The following is a 26,037-nucleotide window of genomic DNA, read 5'->3' as shown; positions in this document are numbered from 1 at the left end:
CTGAAGCAGCAATAGTCCTCCCTCTCTCTCTTCTCTAACTCCGTGTGTGAGGAGGAGGAGGAGGGAGGAGAAGGAGAAGGAGAAAAAGCAGGAGAAGCAGGAGGGGGGAAAGAGAACGAGGAGGAGGGGAGAACTTGAGCTCTACCCCCGCCTAACAAGACAAGACAAGACAAGACGACTTTGGCAACTATCCCACACGAGCGCGTCGGCTGATTCGGTCACGTATGGTATGGAGTACGGATGAGGGGGCAGGCAGGACAGGGCAGAGCGGACCCTGCATGGCATGGCCCACCGGCCCACATTTTTTTTTATGTTTTTTTTAAAAAAACAAATTGCGTTTCCCCCCGAGCGAGCGAGCGAGGGGAACACTACCGGTTCACGGACATGAAATGCGGGTGCGTGTTGGGTGGGGAAGGAGTTGCTTCTATGGGTGTTCTGGTGGGCTTTGGGGCTTTGGCTTTTGGGAGGTGGGTAGATTACATATTCGGAGAGCTGTGGCTCTATGGCTCTGTGAGAGCTCGAAGTGGGGAGAGGGGAGGGGGAGGGGGAGGGGGCTCATGATAAGCTGGAGCTAGAACTGGAGCTGGGAGCTGGAGCTGGTACCCTACATAGAGCTTCCCTAGTCTTCACGCGTGAGCCTCGAGCTGTCTCGAACCACCCCCCCGCACTCTCTCTCGTGAGCCTCATTCGCTCCCTGAATTCCGCAACCGTTCCGGTCTGGCCAACGTCTTCTCCCGCACCAAACAAACTGTCGAGTAGAGTAGAGTACCTACCATACTTTCTATATGCTTGGTGAATATTCCACACAACCACCACTCGACCTTCGACTGCAGCCACGTCTCAGCACTCTCCCATCTCTCAGTCTTACAGACCCGCTCCCTTCGCGGTCCGAGCACAAGGTAAGCTGGTAAGCTGGTAGGTGTAGTAGGCATGTAACGTTTCATGATCACTATCACCACCGCCATCGTCGTCAGCGGGATGGAATAGCAGCTTCGGGATAACAGCAGAACATGCTTGTCCCCCCACACCCCTCAGTGCCAGTACCAGTGGCTCTCTGGCCTCTGGTACCTAGAGTAGCTTGGGACTAAAGTGCAGGATGTGGCTTTCGAGTCAAGAGGCGAGACAGGTGCACTGGACGTGATCACGATCACGATCCTTCCTGCTACATATCATACCCGATATCTCGGAACACATGAGTGCGCGCCGCGCGCGATGGGGAAAAAGGAACAAATGACCTGTTAACTGCTATCTACTATAGCCACCCCCCGCTCCCACACATGGGCTCGAGGGCGAGAGGGCGAGAAGGTAAAGAAAAGAAAAGAAAAAGAAAACGCCCAAACTCCACACGACAAATCACCAGTACCTAGAAGCAAGTATGCAATGCAGATGACGCATATCAAAGCAACACTACGCCCTAACGACGAGCACTTTCCCACCATGGAGCCGCTTCTCCCCCCGCAGCAGCTTCTCCTCCTTCCCGCCCTCCTCGGGGCTCTCCTCGGGGCTCTCTTCGGAGGGACTATCACCATCACCAGACCTAACCCCCCTCAGCTTTACCCCACCACTAACCAGCAACTCAGGCAGCAGCCGTCCAACGATCAGATCGAGCAGTCTCACGATGAGCACCTTATTCACGTCCTTATCCGCGAATGGGTCGAGCCAGTGTTTCCCGACCAGCCTGGCCATATCCTTCTTCTCCCTTGCGCCCCACCAGACTTTGGTGACAACCTCTGGGAACGCGGCGAGGAGCGTATACTCGGCAACGGTGCGAATGCGCTTCTTCTCCTTCTCGGAGGGGTATTTCCTCGGGGGTGCGGGCATGTTCCCGGGAAAAAGCGTGGCCCGCGCGGATCGGAGGATGTCGATGAGGATTTGCGGCGAGGTGAGGTGCGGCGTCAGCTTGCTGATCAGTAGGTCGTCGAGGAGCGTGCCGAGGAACGTGTTGCGCGACTCGAAGGGCTTGGTGAGAAGTCGGATGGCAGAGGGCAGCCACGGTTGCAGCGACCGGAAGTTGAGCAGCGTAGAGAGACACGTCGGGAGTGCGCTGCGGATTAGGGTGCGCCGCTTTGGCGGGCGAGGGGGGAGGGGGTTGAGTAGGAGGTGGTGTAGTGAGGCGAGGACGCTGTAGATGGTGCTCACGGCGCTGGCGACGATGGTGAATGTGCGCTCGAGGCCTCCCGGGGGCGCGGGAGGCGGCGACGGTGGGCCTGGCGGGGGTGTTTCTATGCGCACGGCTCCGGGCTTGACGGAGCTTCTGCGGGACGTGACGACGGACGGTGGGTCGAGCGGCGCGAGGTCGGGCTGTAGCTTCCGGACCAGCGTAGTGATGATTTCGTAGAGCATGAATGGCTCGCTGAGCTTATCGAGCATGCCCCCGAACACCAGCGACGCAAGTATCTCTCGCAGCAGCGAGCGCTCGCAGTCGCTATCCAGGTCCTCGTTCGGAAGGAGCACCGCAAGCAAGCCGTTCGAAAGCAACTGTAGATACTGCCGCTCACTCTCCGCACCGTTCGCGAACGCCGGATGCGGTTGATAACTCCGAAAGATCTCTGCCAGGTCCATCTGCGGCGCCAGAGCCGTATCCTTTCGCTCAACCGCCCTCCTATAATCTTCACGCCACATTAACCCCCATCCCCGCCAGGGGCCACCATAACTCACCTGCCACATGCGCCTCGACGACCGCAGGGACCTCATCAAGCAACAACCCCTCCAAATCCAACTTCCTAACCCTCTCCTCGACGCCCCTGGTGAGATGTGCAATCAACGCGACGACCTCAAGTCCAAACGCGCTATCGTTCGACAGCGCCGCATACCACGAGAACACGTAGTCGCGCGCGACAATCGCCACCAGCGCGTACAGCTCCACGTCCGTCTCGGCGCTGCTCGTCAGCGCGGGGAGGAGCTCGTCCAGTGCTCGCGTCGGAGGCGAGTGCGTGCAGAGAACGCGCCGGATTAGCGCCAGGGTGCGGAGGTCGGTTAGGACGGTGTCGTCTGGTGGGGGGGGTGAAGGGCCGACGGTGGTGGAAGGGGTGGGAGGGGAGGTGGAGGTGGAGGTCGTGGTTGCATGGTGCCGGATCATTGCTGCTATACGGGACGCATGTTTCGTCGTCTCGGTGTCGGTGTATGTGTCGGTGTGTGTGTGTGTGGGTGGGTGAATGGGAGGTGGCCGTCGCTGTCGTTCGTTACCGTATCTATCTTGTATGTGGCCTGCGCTGCGGCCTGGACATGGGAGGGGGAGGGGGAGGGGGGAGCTGGGGGATGGCCTCGGCGGCAGCGTTCAGCACGTGATCGGAAACGATAGATAACCGTTGGTATGACAGGCCGTTTGTACTCGGTGAAAGGCCCCTTGGAACGCCTGTTCAGAAATCCTACGCCCAAGCCCAATGTGCGCTCATACCTATCCGGGGAAGTCTGCGCATAACCCGCTTGGAGGAATCTCGACTTGGATCCACTCATGTTCCAAGCTCGGTGGAGTCACAGGTGATCACTCGTGAAACTCAGATTCACCGGAATGGAAAGTTGGCGGTCACCTCTCGCGACCTTCCAGATACCTCAAGTACCTATTCAGTCTCACCACTTACCTTTGTAGCTCACACTGCACAGTCGACTCGGAGGCTGGAGCTCCCCACACACACACATACAAAATCACGTGCTAATCAATCACACCAATCACAAGCTATCACCCGCGAACTCGTATCTACTAGTACCCATTCCATATGCACCCCCATTTCGGTCTCCGAGTCCCGAGTCCCGACCCACCACGGAGCGAGTGATAATCCATCCTCCATCCTCCATCCTCCATCCTCCATCCTCCATCCTCCATCCTCCATCCTCCTTCCTCCTTCCCCCTCCCCCTCCCCTTCCCATCCCTCTCCCCTTCCCATCCCTCTCCCCGTACCCTCTCCCTCCCCTCCATCACGATCCCTTCCCCCTCCCCCTCGTCTTCCCTCCGTATGCACCACCCATGCCTGGCACGGCAATTATACCAATACGTATATTTGTACGTAACCAAAACTCGCAAAACCCCAACGACCCCAACGACCCCACCCGCGCTTACCCGGTACAAGTCCACTGTTCCATAGGGTACTCTACATACCATACACAAGTCCGCTGTGCCATACATGGTTACCCAGCGGGAACGCGGCCCTCCGCGCGGGCTAATGCAGGTATGACACTTACTTTCCTCCTTGTACTTATATACGGTACAGATATATGTATGAGGTATGCATACGAGTACGTCCGTATGTAGCGGGTGTGCTTTATGGATGTGTAGAGTACATGAAGCTACCGGTGTGTACTGTATGTACGGTAGTTGATCGTATTTCAGGGGGAGAGGGGGAGGGGGAGGGGGGAGAGTCGGATATGAATGCTCCGCGGAGAGGAGAGGAGAGGAGTGCTGGAGGGGGTGGTTTAGTGTTGGGACAGACAGGCAGACAGACCGGAAGCACGTGAGAGTTGAGAGTACCTAGATTACATTTCATCATTCACGCCGAAACTCAAGTTCTGCAGTGCAGTGCGGCGGACCGCCCGCCAGACCGCCCGCTCGCACGTCCGTCCGCCCACACGCCCGTCCAACTCTCGCGGCCCAAGTACTATATGTACAAGCAATTCTCGAATAGTCCCCCCATCGGGTAGTTACTCCATGTACTGTCCTCCGTCAGCATGCTCAGTCGACCTGCTTTAAGCGCTCCAACTGCTTCAACATCTCTTTCGCGGTCATCCTGCCCTTCATCTTTGCCCTTCTCCGTTCCTCGGCGGCGGCGGCGGCAGCAGCTGCCTCGTCGCGGGCTTTATCCCTCTCGTACTCCTCCTGCTGCTGTTCCCAAAAATCCATCGGCCGGCGGGCCGGCGTAGGGGCTCTGGCGTTAGTCTCTTCCTGCGTGGTCTGCGTGATATCACCTTCCACAAAGGCAGCAAGGTCAAAGTCCGGCTCGGTCTTCTTCGGGGCCTCGCTTGCCGCCTTCACCGACAGTTGTCGCGGCTGCAGGCTGGGGACTAGTGCTGGGGGCAGCTGCGAGGCCGCAACGTGCTCCCGAGGTGCAGTAAAGGCCCGGCCGGCAACGAACGACTTGGCTACCTCTCGGCCATATCGATCCGCTATGGCTACGGTGACATCTGGAAGGTCGTTCGGAACGATGTCGAGGGAATTCTGCCAGACCGTTAACTACGCGTCTTCATCGGAGGATGGGCATCAGGGACTGAACCATGTGGACGATTGTTACTGGTAGTTGGACCCTTACAGTACGCCTGCATCGTTTCGTGAGCTTCCCAGTCGTACCCTCAATGTAGAGGCGTTTCAACATACGCGGCAGGGGTGCAGACTCCAATGTCAATGAGATACTTGACCTCAAAGTACCGTCCCATCTTGACTGTTGATTGATTCCGGGGTATTTCGATTTCACACGTGATCACGTCCAGTTGGCTTCCCTTGACGCCTTTCCATCGAGAGCCAATGTTGAGTTCGGAATGGGACAGTGTCTTGCGCTCGATCCAACTGGGCACTCTGAGATGTCCAGCATTCTGATTCTCGGCCAACGCCACTGTCTACACGGTCGTCAATAAATGCCAACCCCATACCAAGATTGCGTGCAAACATTTTTGTATGCCAATATGTGTCGACGCAGCTTGCACTTGATCTTTTTCACGTGGCGATTGGTGTTGTTGACGATATTGACATCGACGTAAGCCGCCGTTCCAGCAACCCACACCGCACGGTGCAGCCCCGCTGTGACCTTCAAAGTGTTGTGTCCGCCATACCGCAATGTGTGCTCTTCGGTCGACAGCAGTGGGGTCTCGAGAGGGAGAAGAGCCGTCTCGGGGTCGAGTGCAGATATGACTCGGATATCTCTGCAGCTCCGTACGATCGACTTGTTGCCGTTGATCAGTATCATTATGGTACTACGTTGCACCGTTCATACGAGTTAGTTTGACTCCGTGGGAAGCTGGAAACGAATGAACTACCCATGAATAACATATCTGATTCTTGCTCTCAGCGAGTGGAACGGTGGGGGGCCAACATTCAAGGGTAGCTTCAATTTGAATGGCAGGAATGACCGCGATGGCTTCACTTTCCAGAACAGTTTCTGGTCCTCCTCCACGGTTTCCAGCATGGCTGCCGGAGGTGGGTGATCTTCGTCGATGAGCTCGCTGGCTAGACTCATAAACATTGTTTTCCGGGTGAACGATAACTCTGGGCACACTATGTCAGAATCCGCACATTCCTGCCCGTAGATCGCAGAATCTATGTACATACCTTCGACACCTGCAATATCGATGCTCACTCTTCCAAGACGGATATCATCCAGTTTGGTCCCTCGAATATGGATGTTGAGCCGTCCATCGACACAGCCTCCTCCAATGTACAGCGGCTGCGTGATCGATACCATCATTGACACGCGCGGATTGAAGATGACGGGGTATTCGAGGAGGTCCAGCGGAGGTTCCGGACGCACAAATGTTTTGGCGATCGCTTGGCCGGGCTCAGTGACCTCGACGCCGAGCGCTTCCTCGATCGATTTCCTTGTCCGTGTCCCACCAGTGCGCGATCGCTCACCGCCGTCAGGTCGCCGTTCTCTCGCGCTCACATGACTAGGCGTGAATCCCTGGTCCTGCTGACTCCTCTGGATCGAAAAGGGATCGAGGGGTGGGGTCGGTGATCGGTCCAGAATGTTTTCGACATCGGGCGAAGCCTTGTTTCTTCCAGATGTAGACTTTGCCCTATCTCCACCCCTGGAGCCCGAAGCCTTTCTTCTTACCTCGCTGTTTGGCCTCCGTGGAGCCTTGCGCACCCCCGTGGCATCGAACACCCCAGGATCGAACGACGAGCTGACGTCCGGGGTGTCGACCAGGTCGCCGAGCCCGGCTGCTCTGAAACCTCCAGCAGAACCTCCAGTCCCAACCTGGGATTTCTGTTCGTCTCCGCGGGGTACGGACCCTGTCGAGATGAGATGGCACTTAGTTTCGCAGTGTACTACACGCGCATCCGCCTGAGCTCACTAGGTAACTAACCATGTTGACTCTGACTCGGAGCTCGTTGCGGCGATCTCTCATACTGCCTTTGGCCGGCTCCGGTAGCATCCATACGTCGGCGACGAGAGGAGTCTATATTGAAAAATAACCCCCCGCCCGGGCCCCAATCAGATCAGCGACACACAAAAGTAGGAACCCACGCTCGCAGCAGCCACGTTTGTTTATGTAATTACCCACCCCTTCTCTGAGCTGTTTCCGATGGCAGGGCTTGTTTGTTTCTCGCGCCACGCGGCGTTCTCGAAACATCAGCGCCACCACCACCACCACCACCACCACCACCACCACCACCACCACCACCACCACCACCACTGACCTGGAGCGGTGATACGACATGGACTCCTAGATTAGCTTGACGACGTGGGCCGAGTCAGTACCCGAGATTATTTTTTCTGTGGGACAGACAGTGGGCTCTTTCCCATGTCGGCGAGGAGGAGGAGGAGGAGGAGGTTGCATACTCGGAGCCTGAGAGGCGTTCGTCCTCCGACCTGTAGGAACATTGCGATCAGCGGGTTGTACTACCACCACCACCGTGAGCAATCACCGTGAGCGATCACCCCTCTACTTACCACTCCGATATCCCACGGTGCTGCTGCCACTGGGCCCGGGGCCAATTGGAGCGTCGCCGTCGTCGTCGACAGGGCTCTCGAGTTGCGTGTATAACGGCGAGGGTTTCGCGATGAAGTATCGTTGCTATAGTAGAGTGACGAACAGTTTCAATATCGGACATCACGGCGTCTTGACATCAAGCAGGCAGCCGTGAGCCCTATACGACGGGATCCTCGGGCTGGCTGGCAACTGGAGCCCGCACGGGGAGGGGTACTCACTTCCGGTGACGAATTAGACATTTCGGAGGGGAGCTGGGATAGAGCTGGAGGAAGGGAGTAGTAGTAGAAGTAACAAGTAGTACTATGTGTGCTATGTGTGGCTGCTAACTAGGGCTCACGCAGAGGAGAGCAGTGTATGTAGAGTAACCATCAGAGTAGAGTACGGTGGAGGGTGCAAAATACGATGTTGGACCGGTCACCGCATGTGTAACAGCACGGCTGCTGCAAGGCTGCAACCGGCCTTCCTTGATACCTATCGGACGACGGAACTCCACTCTGCTGCTGCAGGCTACAGCAGGTTGCGCCTATCCTATGGGTACTCTAGAGTAGCAACGCCGCGTTTGACACAAGTGGGAACCCATTGATTGGTGCCACAGGTTAAGGTTAACGATTGGCCGCACTGCGGATACCCTTTGTCCAAACACGATCTGCGCATTTCGTGCAAGGCAATCCTCGCACCGAACCCTCCAATCCTCCAATCCTCCAATCCTCAATCGTGCCCAGCCAGCCATCCAGCCAACCAGCCACCCGCCCAGTCATATCCGCAGCAGCTTGCGGATACCTTACGACCCGCTGTCCGAATGCGGCCAAAACTTCCCGCCCATCGGGCCATCGATGCTCTCCCCCGCAAACAGCCCAGCCCCGCTTTTCACAGCCCACTGTCCACAACCCACTGTCCAGTCCCGAAGCCGGCCGGCCCATGATCCATCTCGATCTCCCAGAGCAGAGGACCGCGGCCCCCTCTCCCCCGCCCGTCCGTAACCCGTAACTAAATTTCCCAGATCACCCGGCTGTGTTCCCGCTATATCCCCACTGTGTTCCCCCGAAGATCTCAATCCACGACCTGTAAGTTTACCCCAATCAGCAACGTCCAATCTGCAAGAGTGTGCGCCACGCCCATACATATCACATCATCCCCATCGCCATCGCCATCAACTCAATCCCTCAACCGCCCCTTCACCATCACGCTCCTCCCGCTCCTCGCGCTCCTCTCACGCCCACTGCGCCTCTTCCCGCCCGCCCGCGCCTCCACCGTCCACTCGTCGAGCTCGTATCCCTCGCCCCCGCTGTCGCCCTCGTCCCTACTGCTGCGGCTATCGGGGGCGGCGATAGCCATCGACCGCTTCGCTAGCACGAACCGCGTGTACACGAAGTATTCGCTGAGGCTGTTGTGGAGGGCCATCGCGTGTGTTGTTTCGTGTGTGTGTGCGGTGTGTTGTGTGGTATTACGCTGTGTAGGATCGAAGAGCGCGGAGGGGGAGCGAGGAGAAGGAGAGAGCGGGAATGAGTAGAGAGCGGGGCGTAAGTTATATATGATAGGATGCGTTGGCGCATTGCTCAGCCGTACATACTCTACATTATCTACGTGCGAATATACTACTCATATTGCTGCTGCTGCAGCAGCTGTCGATCAGCGTTCAGCTCTCCAGCACCGATGGATGGCCGGCCTAGTAAAGTACTGCAATGCGTGGATTCCTTATAATAGGCACCTAGAGTATGAATCGGGCACGCGAGCAAGCGAGTGATGGGTATCCAGAGAGATAAGAGGCGGCGGTTATCTACCAGGAATGGATAGCCCTCTACAGTAGTTATCTCTATCTCCAGGTAGATATCTCGAAACGCACAGTACGCATTCTGGCCTCCCAGCGTTATCGCGGCGGTCCCCTACCTGGGAAGCGAGGGAGGGACTGACGGACGGACGATTCCGCGCGCATGCCATGCGCCAAGCGTCGATCTCCCGCGCCCCAGAGCACCCGGCCCTCACGCTCGCTTCTGCCTGGGCTCTCGGTCGGTCGGAGGTGGGTCGGAGGTCGGAGGGAGGGAGGGAGGTTGAGCTCATCGCCCCGCCCCCGCCCCCCCTCATCCCGATCCTCTAGCCGCCGAGAAAAAACGAGCCCCACCCGCCCGGACCACCCCATCAAGCAGTAAATCCCCAGTCCACCCAGCCCACCGCCGCAAACTCCGAGCCCCCTCCATTCCTCCATTCCTCCAGTTTCCAAGACTGACTCCAGGATATCACTCCTCCGACATGCAGGATACATACTTTATGTACCTACGCAACTACGCTTTGGACAGGAACCCCTCTGTCTGTCTGTGCCAACTGCACACCTTCCCCGCGCGGCTGCTTTCCCGTATTCCGCAGCACGCAGCCAATGCAACTGGTCCCCACCATACCTACCATACCGTACCATACCTACCGTACCGTACCACGATCCACGCCCACAGTTCCCGATGATCGCTGATGACCGATTCTGGCGAACCGCGATGATGATGGTGGTTGTGGGGACCATGATGCGTACTTTCATAGAGTACGGTAGAGTGGGTAGAGTGCATACCCGCCGCCGCAGCAGCAGCAGCAGCAGCAGCAGCAGCAGCAGCAGCAGCAGCAGGAGCAGGTGGAGATGACCCGCCAAGCCACAAACAGATAATTATGCGGGCATGGAATGAAAATCCGGGACCATTCGATGTGTGCAGTTCGATGCTCACTGCAGTTCGAAATCGTCGATTATCTCAGTATCCCGCTTCTCCCCAGTTGCCACGCCAAAACTCGTCCAAACTCCGAACTCCGTACGGATGGCTACCACCTACTACGAGTATGTACCATGATAGGTGGGGTGGGAGGGTGGATGGGTGGGAACTTCTCATGCAGGCTTTTTTTCGTCTGCTTGGGTGCTTGGGTGCGGTGGCTAGGTAGGCAGTGAAGATCTACCGTACCTACTCGACCTATTTTATCGGTAATCGAACATGACAGAAGCAACTTCCTTATATATACCGTAGCACTCTATAACTACAAGCTATTTACTATTCCCCTCCCCCAATTTGTCTCGCCGGTCAGGATCTCCGGTCCTTTCCTGCTGGGCGTTGCTTATTCGACTCTCCTCCTCCTCCTGTATGTATGTGTGTACTCTATGTAGAGTATGAGGTATGTAGCTGAGCCGTTATGCAAGCTGAAAATCTCCCTCAAAGTATGCAAGGTGCTGTGCGGTGCGGTGCACAGCGGCGAACTGCGAACCACCTCCCCTCCTCCTCCTTCGCGTGATTTCGTGGACTACATATCGGCCACAACTTGCGGGAGGGGGGAGGTGAGAGGGGGAGGGGGAGAGAGCGGTTAAACCTACTACTAGGTAGAGTAAACTCTAGTAGAGTACCGTACGTACATGGCCATGTCGAGTGGTTACATCAGCTCGCGACGGCACGCCGTGTTACTCACTCAGCGGCGCCAAGCTCCGTGTAGAGTATGTATAAATACCGAGCTTCCCGTGACCTGCGGCGCACACAATCGTCATCCTCGAGGCGAGCTCCGACGTGGACGGACGGAAGATGCCACACGCGCAAAACCCGGATCGCCGGCTCGCAGTGCACCCTGGAGTCCGACAACGGGGGTCCTCCTCTTCCGGAGTCCTGGTTGGGCTCAGGAGTAAGTACATAGAGTGGTATGTAGCATGTTCGGTACCCAAGCATCAGAGGTAGGCCGCGGTGATGCTGCTGCTCCTGCTGCTGCTGCTGCTGCTGATGCTGACAAGACGCGTTGTGTGCGAAGGGATTTCCCCGGCGATCTGCGCGCGCGCTGATTCATGTGGTGGGTGTGTGGGCTGCGTGGGCTGTATGAGTGGTGGTGGTAGTTAGGTGGTGGAGGTGGTGGAGGTGGTGGTGGTAATTGGGTGGTGGTGGTGGTTGGTGGTGGTGGCGGTGGTGGTGGTGGAGGATGAGCAGGTGTGTGTAGCCTCCTGACTGTGGCTGGCTAGCGCTGTGCGACCTGGAAGTCTCTGATCTCAGTCGCAGTGATCACTCCTCGAGTTGTGGGGAGATGGCGTGTGAGGCGTCTGCAGGCAAGGATGGCCGTGCTCGTTTCGACGGGTCCTGCATCTCCGCGGACCGCCAAAACCAGGACCCATGTCCTTAGCGGGCTTCCAACTCAGCAGAGGTCGAGCGTGGGCTACCGGTTTCTACTAGGGGGGAGGAGACAGCTGTGAGGAGCAGAGGCACATCGACGACGGCGACGACGTCTGTGAGCGAACGGGAAGCGGTCCGTACATACAGAACACCTTGCGGGCTCGTCCTTGGTTTCGGCCAACATGGGAATTATTGGAAGGGCATCTCTGCAGAGTGGAGGCTCTGCTATAAAGTTGCACTTGTTGCTGGCTGGGGGGGGGAGGGGAGGGGGGGACATGGGTGGAAGAACCCAGCAAGCTGGGACATTTCGTTAATGTGACCGGGGTGCTGGAGACGGCAGATTGGGGGAGGGAGAGCGAGGGGAGAGCGAGGGGAGAGCGAGGGGAGGGAGGTGAGGGGAGGGGAGGGGAGAATGGCGAATTCGACGAGCCAATCCCATCCACACCGCACACAGCATGACACGGAGGAGGCCGACCGTCCACCATGCGCAGAAGAGATCTTGTGATGCGAGGCGGATTGGTCGAGCCGCACGGAGAACAGAGCGTTGAGGATTTGCTCGAACAGCAGGCCCAGCCAGCCAGCCAGTCCAGCCAGCCAGCTAGCCAGCGGGTGGGCGGGTGGGACGAGTAAGGAGGTGTGACGCGGGGCAAGTCCGAAGCGAGCGAGCGAGAGAGAGCGAACAAAGACGGGTGTTGAGCGAGCGGATTCGGATCCGAGTGAGTGGATGGATGAGTGGATGGATTGATTGATGGATGGGGTGGATGGGTGGATGGGTGGCTGCATCGAGCACGGAGGGATGAGGGAGGGAGGGAACGATTTGCTGGATCGGTGTGGGACGGAGAGAGCGGACATGGACGACGACGACGACGACGAGGAGGAGACACTGCACGGCGACGAGGAGACACTGCACGGCGACGAGGAGACACTGCACGGCGACGAGGAGACACTGCACGGCGACGAGGAGACACTGCACGGCGGCGAGGAGACACTGCACGGCGACGAGGAGACACTGCACGGCGACGGCTTCGTTAACCGTTTGCGCAGGTTGCAGCCAGCACGCAAAGAAATGGTCGCCGACGAGTCCGGGTGATGGTTCCCGAAATATCGGTTGGTTGGGCCAGCCAGCATAGCGCACTTTTATTCGCTGCTCCGCGTTTTTTTTCTTCTTTCTTTTTTTCCCTCTTTCTCGCTCGCTCTGCAACGCCCGCCCCCGTGCTGCTCGCATACGTGCGTTGCTTGCTTGCCTGCCACCACCACCACCTCCACCACCTCCATCATCACCACCGCCGCCGCCATGGTCGACGGCCATCGCTCGCCGGGATTCTCAGTAAGCCGTTGATTCGATCGATTCGTGAGTTCGTCTGGCTGTGGCCGGTTGCATGTCTGCATCCAGAAAGGAAAAAAGTCAGTCAACCAGCCCAACCCCATGGCCACGGCCACAGCTCCAGGACAGGCTTGGGCATGGACCACCATGAGCATCTGCACTACTCCACTCTAGAGTAACCAGAGTGGAGTGTAACTAAAGTAAAGTAAAGCATCTCTTCTTCAACCCGTTGTCCTGTCCTGGATCTCTCCTGCGTGTCTCCCTGTCCGAGGCCTTTCTTTCTCTTCCTTTTTTATTCTGCAGCCTCTTGAGGAAAGCCGAAGAGGAAGAAGAAGAAGCACCAGCAGGGGGAGGAGGAAAAGAAGGAGGAGAAGACAAAAACAAAGAGCAGAGCAGAATGGGAGCGGGACTGTGTATAGTCGTCGTAGTAGTATTCACCGCCGTTGAAAAGGGGAGCAACGAGAGGGAAGAGGGGCAAAACGCACATATACATTCCTGTCAATACCCCCCATATCTCTGCAAAATGTCCTGTTGAAGCTGGAACAACTGACAAGGGCCCGCTAAGGACCCCGCGGAGGATCCACGAGGAGGGAAGAAAAAAACAAAAAAAAATGATCCAGGGCGGACGGCTGCTGCTGCATCGAAGTCTGCACCTACTGCCTGCCTTGCCTACCATCCATCCGTCTACACCACCACCACCACTCCCACCACTACCACTCCCACCACCACACACACCCCCCGACCACCCACCCCGCCGTCTGCAATCGGCCTTGTCCACTTTTCATCTCGGTTCATGCAATTGTGACCGCTCCAGTCGGTCCTGAGCCAACCTCTTCTCTCATAAGCCCTTGCCAAATCCTCCTCTTCCGTCTTTCTGTAGCTTCCTACAAAATCCCGCCACACCCACACACCCCCCGCCCCCAGTATCCACCCTCGTCATTGTCGCCCGCCGCCGCTCGCCGCTCCCCGCCCGTCATTGCCGTCACCACAGTTGTCCGCGTCCGCGTCCGCGTCCGTCCGCCGTCGCTGTCGCCGTAGTAATCGTAGTCGTCCTCGTCCTTCGTCATAACCTAAACCCGCCATTCCCCCCCAAAACTTGTTATGGCCGCCGTCAAGACTTCCCCGCCTCGCTCGACCGCGTCTCCGGCGTCCTCGCCAGAGGCCACGGCTGCCGAACAGATCAACCAGCCCGTGCAGAAGAGGAAGGGTGGAAGGAAGCCGGTGTATGCAACCCAGGAAGAGCGGAAGATGAGGAACAGAGCCGCCCAGGCTGGTAGGTTAACTTTATATACTTCTCTAATCCGCACCTACGCATCATCCACCCCTTCCAATACCTTACACAGCTGTTATCTTGCAGTTACCATGTGTCATGCGAAACGTGGTCTATCTGTTGATTTGACACATTGGTTGACACATCGAAATAGCTTTCCGAGAACGTCGAACCGAATACATCAAGCACCTCGAAGCTACAATCAAGCACCACGAAGAGCAATTGTCGGGATTGCAGCAGTCTTCCCGCAATGCCGCCGACGAAGTATTGATGCTCCGCTACAAGAACTCGTTGTTGGAACGCATCTTGATGGAGAAGGGGATCGACGTCACCGCAGAGTTGAGGGCGGTTTCACAGTACGACGACCGGCCACCGCAACCTCAGATACCTCAAGCCACCGCCCCTCCTCCCCAGAACCAACCAATGCCTGTACAGGCTGCGATGTCTCCGCTGCAGCAGATGCACCGTCCCGTCATTCGACGACCACAAGCCCCGCTACCGAAGCGATCCATGATGAGCCCATCCCAAGACGCAGTTTACATCAAAGCCAGTCCGGACATGCGGCCAATCCCGACCTCACGGAACTCGTCGCCGTCCGTCGCCACCATGCCGACGCCTCCGTCCCAGCCATACTCCCTCCCTCCACAGCAGGGCAACCCGTCACAGCAGCAGCAGGAGTTCCAGCAACTCCCTTCCGTCTCCTCCTACTACCCGTCGCCATACCAAACTCACATGGAAGAGCTCGGCAAGCTACCCCGCGTACTTCCCGTCCTTCTATTTTTCTTCATATCTTATGAAAGAACTGTGCATCCTAGATTGACTCGGTGTGTAATTTAGAACAGGAATATGATGCCGAGCTTCTCGAGAACAACGACGACGATGTCCCGGGTCCCCTTGACCAGCAGCCTACTCCGGACAACCGCGGCGATTCCGATCTAACGATGGGCAACACGATGACTCGACCCCCAGAAACGAGCGCGCAGCCCAGCGGTCCCCCCGCCACCTCGGCAGGCCAATACAACGTCGGCGTGGGCATATTCGACTCGGGCTTCGAATCGATGTTTGCGTCGGAACAGGCGCCGAAGCACGACGCCGGATTAAGCGACTTGATGCGGCAGTACAGCCAGATGCCGTTCGGCTTCGCGACCAGCAACCTCCGATGAGGCAAAAAAATACATTCTTCCATATACATAACTTTGAGGTAGCCTCACACTACCTGTGGCTTCAACATATCGATTTACGTACTAATTTTGGGGGAAAACCGTGTAGACGGGAGGGTTTTTTTTTTCTTACTTTTCATCTACTGTGTTTTATTCTTGTAGGGCGTTTTGTCGTGTACAGTTCAATTCTTTTTTTTACTTTTTTTTTCATATCAAAATGGGACGGGAAAGGATCAGCGGGCAGGGCGGGGTGTTCTTGTGTATCAACATTCGATTCGGATTTATGCGTTTTCTTCTTCTTCTTCGGCGTTTCTCCCACCTACTTACTCCTCGTCGTCGACCGGATGACCGATCGGATGACCGCGACCGACTTACCTATTCTACGCTACATACTCTACATACCTCATAGTTGCCACCAACCAGCGCTTCTTTTCTTCCTTCTTCCCTTCCTTCCTTCCTGTGAAAAATACCCACTCCTCCAGCCTACATACGATACGGTACGAGACGATCGATACGACAGCGGGTCATTCGATACGATACGATAGCGGAATCGCGAAATCTGGGGGGTTAAATCTTTTTTCCAGTTCATTTGTGTTCATTTCCTTGGTTTCATTGGTTTCTACTCCAATATCTGCGTTTGTTTTTTGTTTCGAGTACTTTGTTTGGCGCATTGGTGTTTTTTCTTTGATTGATTGATTGATTGATTGATTGATTGTGGGGCGTGATTATGGCGGTGATTATGGCGGTATTCTGGACAGTATTCGGCAACGGGGAGGATTGAGGAAGGATGGGTGCTGAAGTACTTACTACTAAAGGAATACTGGTCGTAGCAAAAAAGCAAAAAAGTTTAAGTTGAAGCTGAAGCTGTCGAAGGGTGACGTGAATGGGATTCTGAAGGGTGACGTGAATGGGATTCCGGAGGATGATATGAATGGGGATTCCGAAGGGATTCCGAGGGGTGACGTGAAGTTCGTGGTGCCTGGTGCCTGGACAAGGGGAGGGAGGAAGGGAGGGAGAGGGCGACGAGATGGATGAATGGGCGAGATGGATGGCGGGATGGGCGGATGGTGAGATGATGGGATGAACGAGGGACGAGTGTGACGGGTGAACGAGGACGATGAGTGAGATGAACAGGCAGGCAGGCAGGCAGGCAGGCAGGCAGGCAGGCAGGCAGGCAGGCAGGCAGGCAGGCAGGCAGGCAGGCAGGCAGGCGGGGGGTGTGAAAGGGTGGGAGGGGTGAAGAGCGGGTGAAGCGGCGGGTGAAGGGTGAAGGGTGATTGAATCGGCGATTGAAGAGACGATTAGGAAGTGCAGTGTGCACTGAGTTGACCGAGTTAATCGTTGAGTTGAACGGGAGCGGATGATACGCCGGGCCGGGCCGGGAGGAGGGAGGGTGAATGAGTAGCCAGAGCCGGAGGCGTCCTACCGTCGGCTGGTTGGCTGATCGTCTGCCGGTGTGAACGCCAGGACACGGGGCACGGGGTGGGATGGGATGGGATCGCCGGACATGATTCCGGTTGCTTGTTACTTGGAATCTGGGAGATTATGGCCCGTTGTAAGGCACTCTTGTCCACTAGGTATAGTACCAGGTACCTCGTCTTATCATGAAAGATCACTCGTCTAAATCACAAAATCTGATTCGTCGACTTCCCCAACAACCAAACCACTCGAACCACTCAACAGAATTCCACTCATTAAACGTTTTTTTGAAGGCTATGTGCAAATAAATCAATGCTCTCTCTCTTCAATATCTCTTCAGTATCTCTATTCAGTATCTCTCTTCAGTATCTCTTCAATAATCATCTCACAAAATCTCATCATTACTCTACTACTAGTACTCTAATCACATAAAATCCGTTCCGTTCGGGGAGAAGAAAAGGCAGGAAGGGAGAAGAAAAGGAAGGAAGAAAGGAAGGAGATAATTCATTACCCATACCCGTCACCCGTCGCCCGTCACCCACTATAACAAAATCCCCACCACCACAACCTCCGTCTCCGTCATCATCGTCATCATCATAAGTAAAGACAGGTAAGGTAACGTACACCACAAAGGTATCCAAAAAGAAATAAGAAAAAAAAACATGCAAATCTATATCCGTCAAAAGAAGTCAAATGAAGTGGAATCGAAACGACTCTCTCTCAAAAAAAAGCTACGACCTCCTCGCGCCCCCACCGCCACCACCAGCAGCACCGGCGGAATCATCCGAAATCTCCAATCCGCTCAGGCTAGGATAGCGCTTTGCAAAGTTCCTCTCCCAGTCCTCGTCCGGCTGCTGCATCTGCTGCTGCTGCATGACGGGGCTAGCACTGTTGCTGCTGCCGCCGCCGGTCCGAAGCTTTTTAGGTTTTGGTGGGGGCGGTGGTCTTGCTGCGGAGGCGGCGGCGGGCGGTGTAGGCGTGGGTGTGGGAGTTGGGCCGACGGGTTTCCGCACCACCTTTGCAGCAGCAGCAGCAGCAGCAACGCTGGCGGCCGAGACGGGTGTGCTGGGTCGGTAGCCGGTGCTGCTCTGTGTGATCCGGTACGACTCCGGTTTGTTGGCGGGTGTCGTGGAGGAGGCGGAGGAGCCGTTTGGCAGTTGCGACACTGGTGCTTCAGCCGTGTAGCGTCCGTATCCCTCGGCGGTCTTGGGAGGGGGCTCCTTGTTCGTCTCGTTGAGGAGGGCGTGGACGCGTTTCTGAATCGAGTTTGCGCGGGTTCGCCGCACTGGTTCGCCTTCGGCTCTGCTGGCTAACTGTCGTTTGTATTCGGCTGCGGCGGCGGCGACTCGTTTCTCCTCCTGCGACAACTGGCGTTTTTCGAGCTCTCGTTTCACCTCCGGCGGGATGTCCTGGCTGCTGACTTCCCACTCGTCATCGATGGGGGAGGCGCCGTTGCTGTGTGAGTTTCTTTCCGGACTGGGGGTCCGGACGGGTTCGGGTCCGTTGTTGTTTCCGGCGTTCCCACGTTCGAACCGACGGAAGGCGTCTCCAAACTTGCCGCCCAGCTTGTTTTTCGGCAGGGATATGCTAGGCATGCTTGCTCGCTTGACGTGCTTCCCCACGAAGTTGCTGGTGATATTCCGTTTTTCGGGCTTGTTAGCATCGGCCTCCGCCTCCATGACTTGCAGGAAGACAACGTTGGAATCGATGTGCTCCGATCGCATGGATGAGACTGATCGTCCCGAGTGCTGCAGTTGGAGCCCTGCGATAGGTGGGAATCCTCCGGTCGATGTTCCCTGCGAGCTGGGGGAGTCCAAGTCGCGGAGAAACTCCAGGTTCGACTCCACATACACGCTGTGCGGCCTTGGTTTGGCATTCGCCGACTTGGACCGGATCGGTTCACCGATGTCTGTCGACGAGAGCGCACGAGACATTTCGAGTGATGGTCGTGACGAGCTCGGCTGCGAAGTGGACGAGATGAGAACATGTGTCTGCGAGCGTCCGACATCAAGAAGCGCTGGTCGCTGTGGCTGCTCTTGGCGGATATAGCTCTCCGATACTCGATCATGGGTACTGCTCGACGGCGGAGTCGTCAGTTTTTGGCTTTGCGGGAGAGGCTCATGCCGCGGAGGCGATCGGGGCGGGGATGGGGATGTCATCGTTCCGGTCGAAACCATAACCGGCCTTTTGGGCTGTGGTTCATACAATACGGGTCGGACGTAGTTACTCGTGCCTGTTGCGCCTCGTGAAATGCTCTGGGGTTGACTCAATAGTTCTGTCGAGGTGCTCCTGAGAAGACCCGCCTTCGGGGACGACACTGTGGCGAACGCATCCTCCGCAAGCCTTTCCGCCAGATTCTCATCGAAGCCTTGACCTGCACCGGGTGATTTATCATCCATGAACTGGAATTTACTGCCAGAGTCGTGAAGCAACGAGAACTGCTCAACACTCGGAAACCTATTCGAGAGTTCGTCCTGGGAGAGATGCGCCGTATTTTTATCCAACGCTGCAAATGGGTCGATTGTTGTGGGTCGGACTTGAGGCGATGGAACCCCCACCCGGGTCCTCGACGTTGCGGTCGAGTGAGGGTTAGATGAAGCGGGCTGACTCTTTGTCGGTCTACCTCGACGCATGGGAACAATATCCGGAATCGGCAGCGATTCCGCCTGAGCCGGCACCTGATATGCTACAACGCTCGGAGATGATTGAACCGGGAGCGAAGGCAAATGCTTTTCGACTTGAGCCGGCACGGGAGTCGATCGCGGGGAATAAATCTTTCCGGTTCATCAGCGTCATTGGTCGGCGGCGGCGGTGTCGCACAGCTATATTTACTCACGTCTTTGATCGGCACCTCCCTACCGCGAAGGTAGCAAACTTCCCGAAGAACTTGATAAATATTCGGCCTTTGGTGCGGTTGTTCGCGAAGCATAGAAGCTGCCTACATTAGCCGTGCTCCGAGGCGGGAGAAGAAGAAAAGAAAAAAAGTCAAAGAATGCGCTGGCAACTCGGGCCACCAACCTATCAAATTCTTGAGCCTATCGGAGAATACGGGATGCGGGGGAAATGAAAACGAGGCATTGAGGATTGCCAGTTGTCCCTGTTCCTCGAATGGCGTCGTGTAGTAGCAAAGCTTGTAAAGAAGCACACCCAAGGCCCATATGTCGGACTTTTCGTCGATAGGCAGCTTGCGGAACACGTCAACCATTTCCGGTGACCGATACTGAAGTGTCGTGTGCTTCTGGATATCCTCTTCCAGAAGCCGGCATTCGACTACTGACTGGGGTGCCGGTTTCACGGCAGAGCAAGAGCCAAAGTCGCAGACCTTGTAACCTCCACTCTGAGCTATCAGAACATTCTCGACCTTTAAATCACGGTGGAGCAGTGGGGGTTGCAGGTAATGCATGCAAGCAACTCCTTGGGTGACATCGCTGAATATTTTCAAAACCTCCGGTTCGGTAAGCCGGTGCTGTAGTCGAGTGTTCATGAAGTCGATTAACCCGCCGCCTGACAATGAGTAAGATGATGAGCCCTGGAACCGTACGCCGCGCGGGGGGGTTACGGGGATGTTGCCGTACCTGAACAATATTCCATCAACAGAAAGACCTCATAACCCCCGCCCTTCAGATGCGACGCGTGCGAATCAATGTAGGTTACGATGTGTCGATGTCCTTTTAACCGTTTCTGCGATGGTGCACCGGAGTCAGACGCAAATTGTGACAACAGGAGAGAGAGTCGGAGGAGGGAGCTTTCAACACACGCACCATTGTGTCCACTTCGGTCCGCATGCTGGCGAGGGCCTCCTTGTCCGGAACAGCCACACGCTTCAGCACCGCTATGTCCGAGCCATGCACGGGAAGCGACAATTTCACCAGGTAAACGTGTGCGAAGCCGCCTAAACGTCGCGATCGCGGTTAGCAACAGGGACCCGTCTGTCTCACGGCATTGCCGGCGGCGGCGTCGGCAGCGGCGGGGGTGTGCAACATGCCTTCGGAGAGATATCGTTCTATGACACATTTGTGTGCTCCGACGGTGATGGCGGTACCGGGAGGAAAGGTGCCTGGCGGGATGTTTGGAACGGGAGCTACCGTGGGACGGTGACCCGGAAGGTGTGATGCGAGCTGGTGCCCATACGCTGAGGCCGCCATAGAAGACTTTCCCGAGTTGGATGCCGGAGGGAACGGTTTCGCGAAGGTGACAGGCTTCCAAGCTAAAGAACCGCGATACGAGACGAGATCGCTTTTGAGGGGGGTTGAGGATGTCGGAGAAGTTTGGTGGTCCAAGGGGGGAGGGGAGAGGGGGGGGTCTCTGTCGGAACTCGGGGGGTTCGACGTGGGAAAGAGGGTAGGGCAGAGAGATGGCGATGAACAGTTGTCAAGACAGCTGTTAGCACGTTCGATGGAGTTCGCCGGCAGGTAGGTAGCAGTTGGGATCGGAAGATGGTTGAGTGAGCTGTGCGAGGGGGGCCAGAGGTGTTGAAGATGTTCGTTGGCCCGAATAGGTAGCAGTAGTATGGTAGCGTAGTTAGTCGCAGAGCAGGCCAGTTAGGTGCTACTCTATTCAACGGGCTTGGAGTTGAAGGGCTGTGTGTCAGTGTCAGGGTGTGTTCGTCGCATCATGCATCAGTAACCCGGCAAGGGTATAACTGAGAACGGGGGGATTTATGTATGCGGCTGCCCGGAATCTGTCTTGACTTGACTTGTCTTTCATGTCATGGGAATTAATTCTCCAGGCGAACTGTTCACGACGCGTGGTCACTCGACGCCCTGGCCATGGCCACGGCCACCATGCGGTACTTGCTCATACCTATCGACACGGGGGATCACAAGTTCCTCGCAGTCGTCATCATCTCTTGGCTGGATGTGCTGATACTGTTGATGTCTTTTCGCGTGGATGACTATGAGACACTCTCACCGGCGAAGCCCAATCATCATCACCGGTTGGAGAACAGTACTAGTACGTACATCCAGCAGGCGAAGTGGCGGCATTCACGTTCTGATCTGATCGACAATCATCACCCCGCGAACGATACATAGGTAGATAACCAAAGAAGAACCAATCTGGACGGTTGGCCTTCTACCCAACTACTCTATTCGTATAGCGCATATCTACAACTTATGATTCGCCGGCAAGCATCTGTCTCTCGGTTGGGGGAGAAGGAGACAACACGTGATCTCGTTCTGGGCTTCGTCTCATCTCGTCTCCAGGTGGAGGTGGACAATGAACCCTCAGCTGAAGATAGACATACCGGTATCGAGCGTTGAGACACAGCCGCTGAGGTCTATTGGAATGACTGTACTCACGATCGCCTCCCTTGTCGGCCCCAACGCGCCTGTCCAGGCTCCACCTATTGTACAATACATACCATCCCCGGATCTTCCGGGCCCATCATCGTGGGAATCATAGACCGGGCGGGAGCGACGATACCGTAGGTCCGTAGCCAATAATGACGCCTCTCTTCGTGCTTACGTCATCCAACCGAACTGAGCATTCAGGTCAGAGAGACAGAGACGTCGGCCACGGCGGTATGTATCTTTTTAGTGGGCCACCTCGTCCAGTGACTGCAGCACTTGGAATTCCCATGCTCGCATAGTTAACCGCCCAGGTTCCATCAGCGGGCCATGATCCACGGGGTGGAGGTATCACGGGACGAGATAGCTAGGTAGTCAGCGCGGACAGGGTAGATCCAGGTTTACGAGAGAGAGCATTCGATGTTGGGGGAGGGAGGGGGGGGTCCTCTACTCTATCACAGGTAGTACTGTGGGGATGAATCCGTCGCCCCTCGCCCTCGCTACTCGTCTCGGGGCGGGTTGGAGTCCAGCCGAGCGCAGGTTGTATGACAGACACGTCCGGACCCGGCTCAGGCCCGTCACCTACATATCATATGTACACAGATAGGCGGCGAGACGAGCTTTGAGATTCATTGTCCAACTCCAAGTACTGACGTTTCTGCCTGCGCCGCTGCGCGCGGCACTTCTCGAATCTCGCGTTCCACAGTAACCGTCAAACAACGGCAACTTACAAGGGACGGTAGATAATGCATTATGCATGTGCGAGTCAGGTCGGGCGGTCGGTCGGTCAGTCAGGAAGTCAGGAAGTCATCTCCGCAATATGTATGTAGAGTAGAGTAAGGTAGGTAGATGCCGCGTGCAGAAACGGGGTGTGGCACAGTTGTGTTTGCTGTGTTTGCTGTGTTTGTTGAGTTTGTGGTGATTGTCGTGTTTGTCCGATGTCGAGTCTGTCGTGTGGGACATCAAAGGAAATCATAGGTACTCGGTCTTTTTGAGATTCGGCCCATATGAAAAAACCGAACACTTTGGTAGAACTCAATGAGGCTTGACTTGGAGAGGAGCGCTGCGACTCTAGGTGGCAGTTGGGTACAGCTTCATTCCTTGCAGCTGAAAACTGGAGTTGAATTAGGTAGATAAACAGCATGAACCGTATGGAGACTTTCGATTGGGGTAGAGCATACTGGCTCCGGAGAGTATTTTTCTTGTGCTTTCCAGTTCAAATCGAAGCTCTAGATATTCGTCCGGATCATTCCCGATGATTCGCTGCAGCCTGCAGCGTGACACGGCTGGTCGGACGTAAGTATGACAAGTTTTTCCCGTGCTCTTCGTTCTTGGAGTCTACCTATCTGGCGACACTTACCGTCGAAAGGATGTACATACCGAAGCATTCTCCATTGTCTTCCCAAGCAAGACCTCTAGGCGTTCGTCGATGGTTTTGTGGGGAACGTGGAGAGCTTGTCTTCCCCGGAGACCATCCGGCGGAGATCATTGCCTTTCATCAATTTCTCGACTGTTCGGAGCGATAGTACTTTCTTCGTTTTGTCCGGGGTGACTGGCGAGTGGTATGTGCTATCTATAGAGTATCGACACTCCGCCGCGATTAGCGGGCGATTGACGGCATTGTTTGGGTGCAGACAGTGGCGGGGTGTCAGGGAGGTATCATAGCTACGGCATTGTGCTGGAGTGAAACACGGAGAGAAAAGAACACAAGTCGTTGGAGTTTGGCATCTTAGACAATAGTGGCTAGTCGGGAAGCGCGAGCGCGAGTGCGAGTGCGGGGGAAAGTGCGCGACAAGAGCTTGAATTAAGCTTTTAAGCCGCACTGATTCATCCCCAGACTTTGTTCGGGATGTCGACGATCAAGCTGCAGAGCGTCAAACGGCGGGATTCCAAGAACAAAAGAACGTGGCGTTGAGGGCTGCGATGGGCAAAATTGATGTGGATCAGCTCTCGGGAAGGGGGTGGACAGCCGGCCGGGCTGCCGTGGTCACCGTGAGAATGGGGGCTCGTGAAAAGCCTCCGCCACTGTTCCACTCCACATCACATTTCCCGATCCACTCCAAATCGCAGTCGAGCAAAAAAAAAAGGAAGGAGAGAGTGTTCAGCCAATCATGCAACCATCTAATCTAATCTGATCGATCCGCTTGCTGTCAAGTCCCTAGAGTGCTCTACCTAGTCAAGTGTCACCGCTTCCGGACCTGGGACTCGCTCTACATATCCAAGTCAGTGCACACCTCTCACCATGGCCGGTCGGTGTTCAGCTTCGAGATCAGCGAACGTTACGGCTACAGATAGAAGCGATCTCCCTTCCGATGGGGGATCGATATATCTTTCGCGAGCCCCTCCCCATCGGCCGAGCATCCACTGATGTCCGTGTACTGACCTACATGCTGCGGTAAGAAATCGACAAAGGTCGCATGTTGAGATGTGTCCCGTAGTGCGATGAAGCTGAAGATGTTTTCGCTAGGCAACGGGAGTAGCTAGCGTGCCTTGGCGTCACTGGCCATCGCGCGTCGTTCAGATAAAAGGAGCCCGAGACCACGGAGAAAAAGGGTGACAGCGACAATCCCTCGAAACGCTTGCGTGCTGCTTGTGGCTTCCACTTCCGACTTCCCTGCGAGCCCCCCCCACCCCAACGATTCCTCGTCATTCCTGCGCATATCGTTCGGCATCATCATTACGGGTCGATGCCTGATCGATTGGCGACGAAGACGACGCGTACGAAGACGACGAAGAAGAAGACTGGCTGTTAGTCTACCGAATTTGGTCCTTTACGCACCCCAGCGATCCTCTTTTATATCTTCCCCCCACAAACCCGTGTATTCGCTGTTTCTCGAAGGTCCCTTTGACTTTGTTCGTTTTGCTTTTCTGGCCACGCCAAGGAGCAGAAGCGAAACGAGCGCGGACGACTCAGCCTGCTGGGGACGCTGAAGCGACCGGCCAATCACAGCCGAGCAGCCAGCCAGCCAGCCCCCGCCCTCGTTCTGTCCCCCGGCTGCTGTGCTGCTACCCTGCCTGCCTGTCTGACTGCGTGTCTGCCTGCGTGCCTGCCACCTACGAGAGATAGAGATAGAGAGAGAGTTGCACCTCCACAGTTCTTCGTCTTCTTTCTTCTTGCCGTGACCCTGCTTCCCCTCGCTCACTTTATCGTGCTCCCAAAGCGATCAAGCGGCGCCGCACAGCACCTTTTAGCCTCATCCGCCCCAGCTTACCTACCGCCCAGGATCAAAACCAAAACCAACCAACCAAACCGCACCCTCGAACCCTAGCTCCGAACCCGTGCCCCGGCGCCATCCACATCCCACCCTTCCAAAAAACGGAAAAAGCGAGAGCCCATTAAAAAGCTGCTGGTGTCCCCCGTCCCCCCTCGAACAATTATCCTCCCCTCCCCCCCCCCCCACTACTACTACCACCACCAACCCAAACCCTGGCTCCCCAAAGAAAAAATACACAAACCCAAACCCTAGGACTCCTTCTCCTCCAACGTTCGTGATTGGACATCCTCGCCTCTCCCAACTGCTCTCCAAAACTTGTCAGCGTCTCTTGGTGGGACAACCAATCCAACTCGGCCTAACTCCTATTTAAGCTACCACCTGCGTTGCTGCTGCTTGTGCTTGCTTGCTTGCTGCAGCCCGCTCCCCCTGTTGCTACCTGACTGAAAGAGAAAGAGAAGAAAAAAAGGGCGAAAACAAAAACAAAAAAAAACAAAAAAAAAGGTTTATATCCTGTCTATTTCGATAAAGTATCGACTTACTCGGTGCTCTCTTACGCTGCACCTTATTCAAGCCCCCCCCCCCCCCCCCCCCCCTCCACCCCATACTACATATAC

At 56.0% G+C, this 26,037-nt stretch overlaps 6 protein-coding genes across 6 annotated transcripts; 1 reads left to right on the top strand and 5 right to left on the bottom strand.

Annotated features, from left to right (window-relative positions):
- Positions 1-1,331: 1,331 nt before the first annotated feature.
- On the bottom strand, positions 1,332-3,233 carry BZA05DRAFT_395854 (PXA domain-containing protein). The gene is made up of 2 exons (XM_051483478.1): positions 2,659-3,233; positions 1,332-2,609 (listed from the first exon to the last, which is right to left on the bottom strand). The coding sequence occupies exons 1-2, from the start codon at positions 3,077-3,079 to the stop codon at positions 1,408-1,410; spliced, it is 1,623 nt and encodes a 540-aa protein (XP_051339967.1). The 5' UTR covers positions 3,080-3,233; the 3' UTR covers positions 1,332-1,407.
- Positions 3,234-4,385: 1,152 nt separating this feature from the next.
- On the bottom strand, positions 4,386-7,280 carry BZA05DRAFT_395838 (uncharacterized protein). The gene is made up of 7 exons (XM_051483477.1): positions 7,009-7,280; positions 6,254-6,934; positions 5,962-6,190; positions 5,595-5,898; positions 5,306-5,544; positions 5,205-5,247; positions 4,386-5,149 (listed from the first exon to the last, which is right to left on the bottom strand). Exons 1-7 carry the CDS (start codon positions 7,079-7,081, stop codon positions 4,667-4,669), a joined length of 2,052 nt encoding a protein of 683 aa, XP_051339966.1. The 5' UTR covers positions 7,082-7,280; the 3' UTR covers positions 4,386-4,666.
- A 4,344-nt stretch (positions 7,281-11,624) lies between these two features.
- Positions 11,625-13,119, bottom strand: BZA05DRAFT_26922 (uncharacterized protein). Its single transcript, XM_051480218.1, has one exon. It carries the CDS (start codon positions 12,873-12,875, stop codon positions 11,973-11,975), a length of 903 nt encoding a protein of 300 aa, XP_051339965.1. The 5' UTR covers positions 12,876-13,119; the 3' UTR covers positions 11,625-11,972.
- BZA05DRAFT_395819 (uncharacterized protein) lies at positions 12,936-13,817 on the bottom strand. Its single transcript, XM_051483476.1, has 2 exons — positions 13,218-13,817; positions 12,936-13,130 (listed from the first exon to the last, which is right to left on the bottom strand). The coding sequence occupies exon 1, from the start codon at positions 13,745-13,747 to the stop codon at positions 13,364-13,366; it is 384 nt and encodes a 127-aa protein (XP_051339964.1). The 5' UTR covers positions 13,748-13,817; the 3' UTR covers positions 12,936-13,130; positions 13,218-13,363.
- Positions 13,818-14,175: 358 nt separating this feature from the next.
- BZA05DRAFT_314154 (uncharacterized protein) lies at positions 14,176-15,262 on the top strand (the record flags this gene model as incomplete). The annotated part of the gene is made up of 3 exons (XM_051480355.1): positions 14,176-14,344; positions 14,496-15,100; positions 15,179-15,262. Coding segments are annotated over 3 exons (858 nt in total), but the record flags the coding sequence as incomplete, so codon positions are not given.
- Positions 15,263-17,497: 2,235 nt separating this feature from the next.
- Positions 17,498-21,539, bottom strand: BZA05DRAFT_26897 (kinase-like domain-containing protein). The gene is made up of 6 exons (XM_051480212.1): positions 20,906-21,539; positions 20,682-20,812; positions 20,496-20,601; positions 19,939-20,424; positions 19,757-19,854; positions 17,498-19,694 (listed from the first exon to the last, which is right to left on the bottom strand). The coding sequence occupies exons 1-6, from the start codon at positions 21,063-21,065 to the stop codon at positions 17,652-17,654; spliced, it is 3,024 nt and encodes a 1,007-aa protein (XP_051339962.1). The 5' UTR covers positions 21,066-21,539; the 3' UTR covers positions 17,498-17,651.
- Positions 21,540-26,037: the final 4,498 nt, after the last annotated feature.

This window comes from Tricharina praecox (genome assembly GCF_024521635.1).
Source record: "Tricharina praecox strain CBS 144465 chromosome Unknown BZA05scaffold_10, whole genome shotgun sequence".
Taxonomy (NCBI): domain Eukaryota; kingdom Fungi; phylum Ascomycota; class Pezizomycetes; order Pezizales; family Pyronemataceae; genus Tricharina; species Tricharina praecox.
This window is presented reverse-complemented; position numbering and strand designations above follow the sequence as displayed.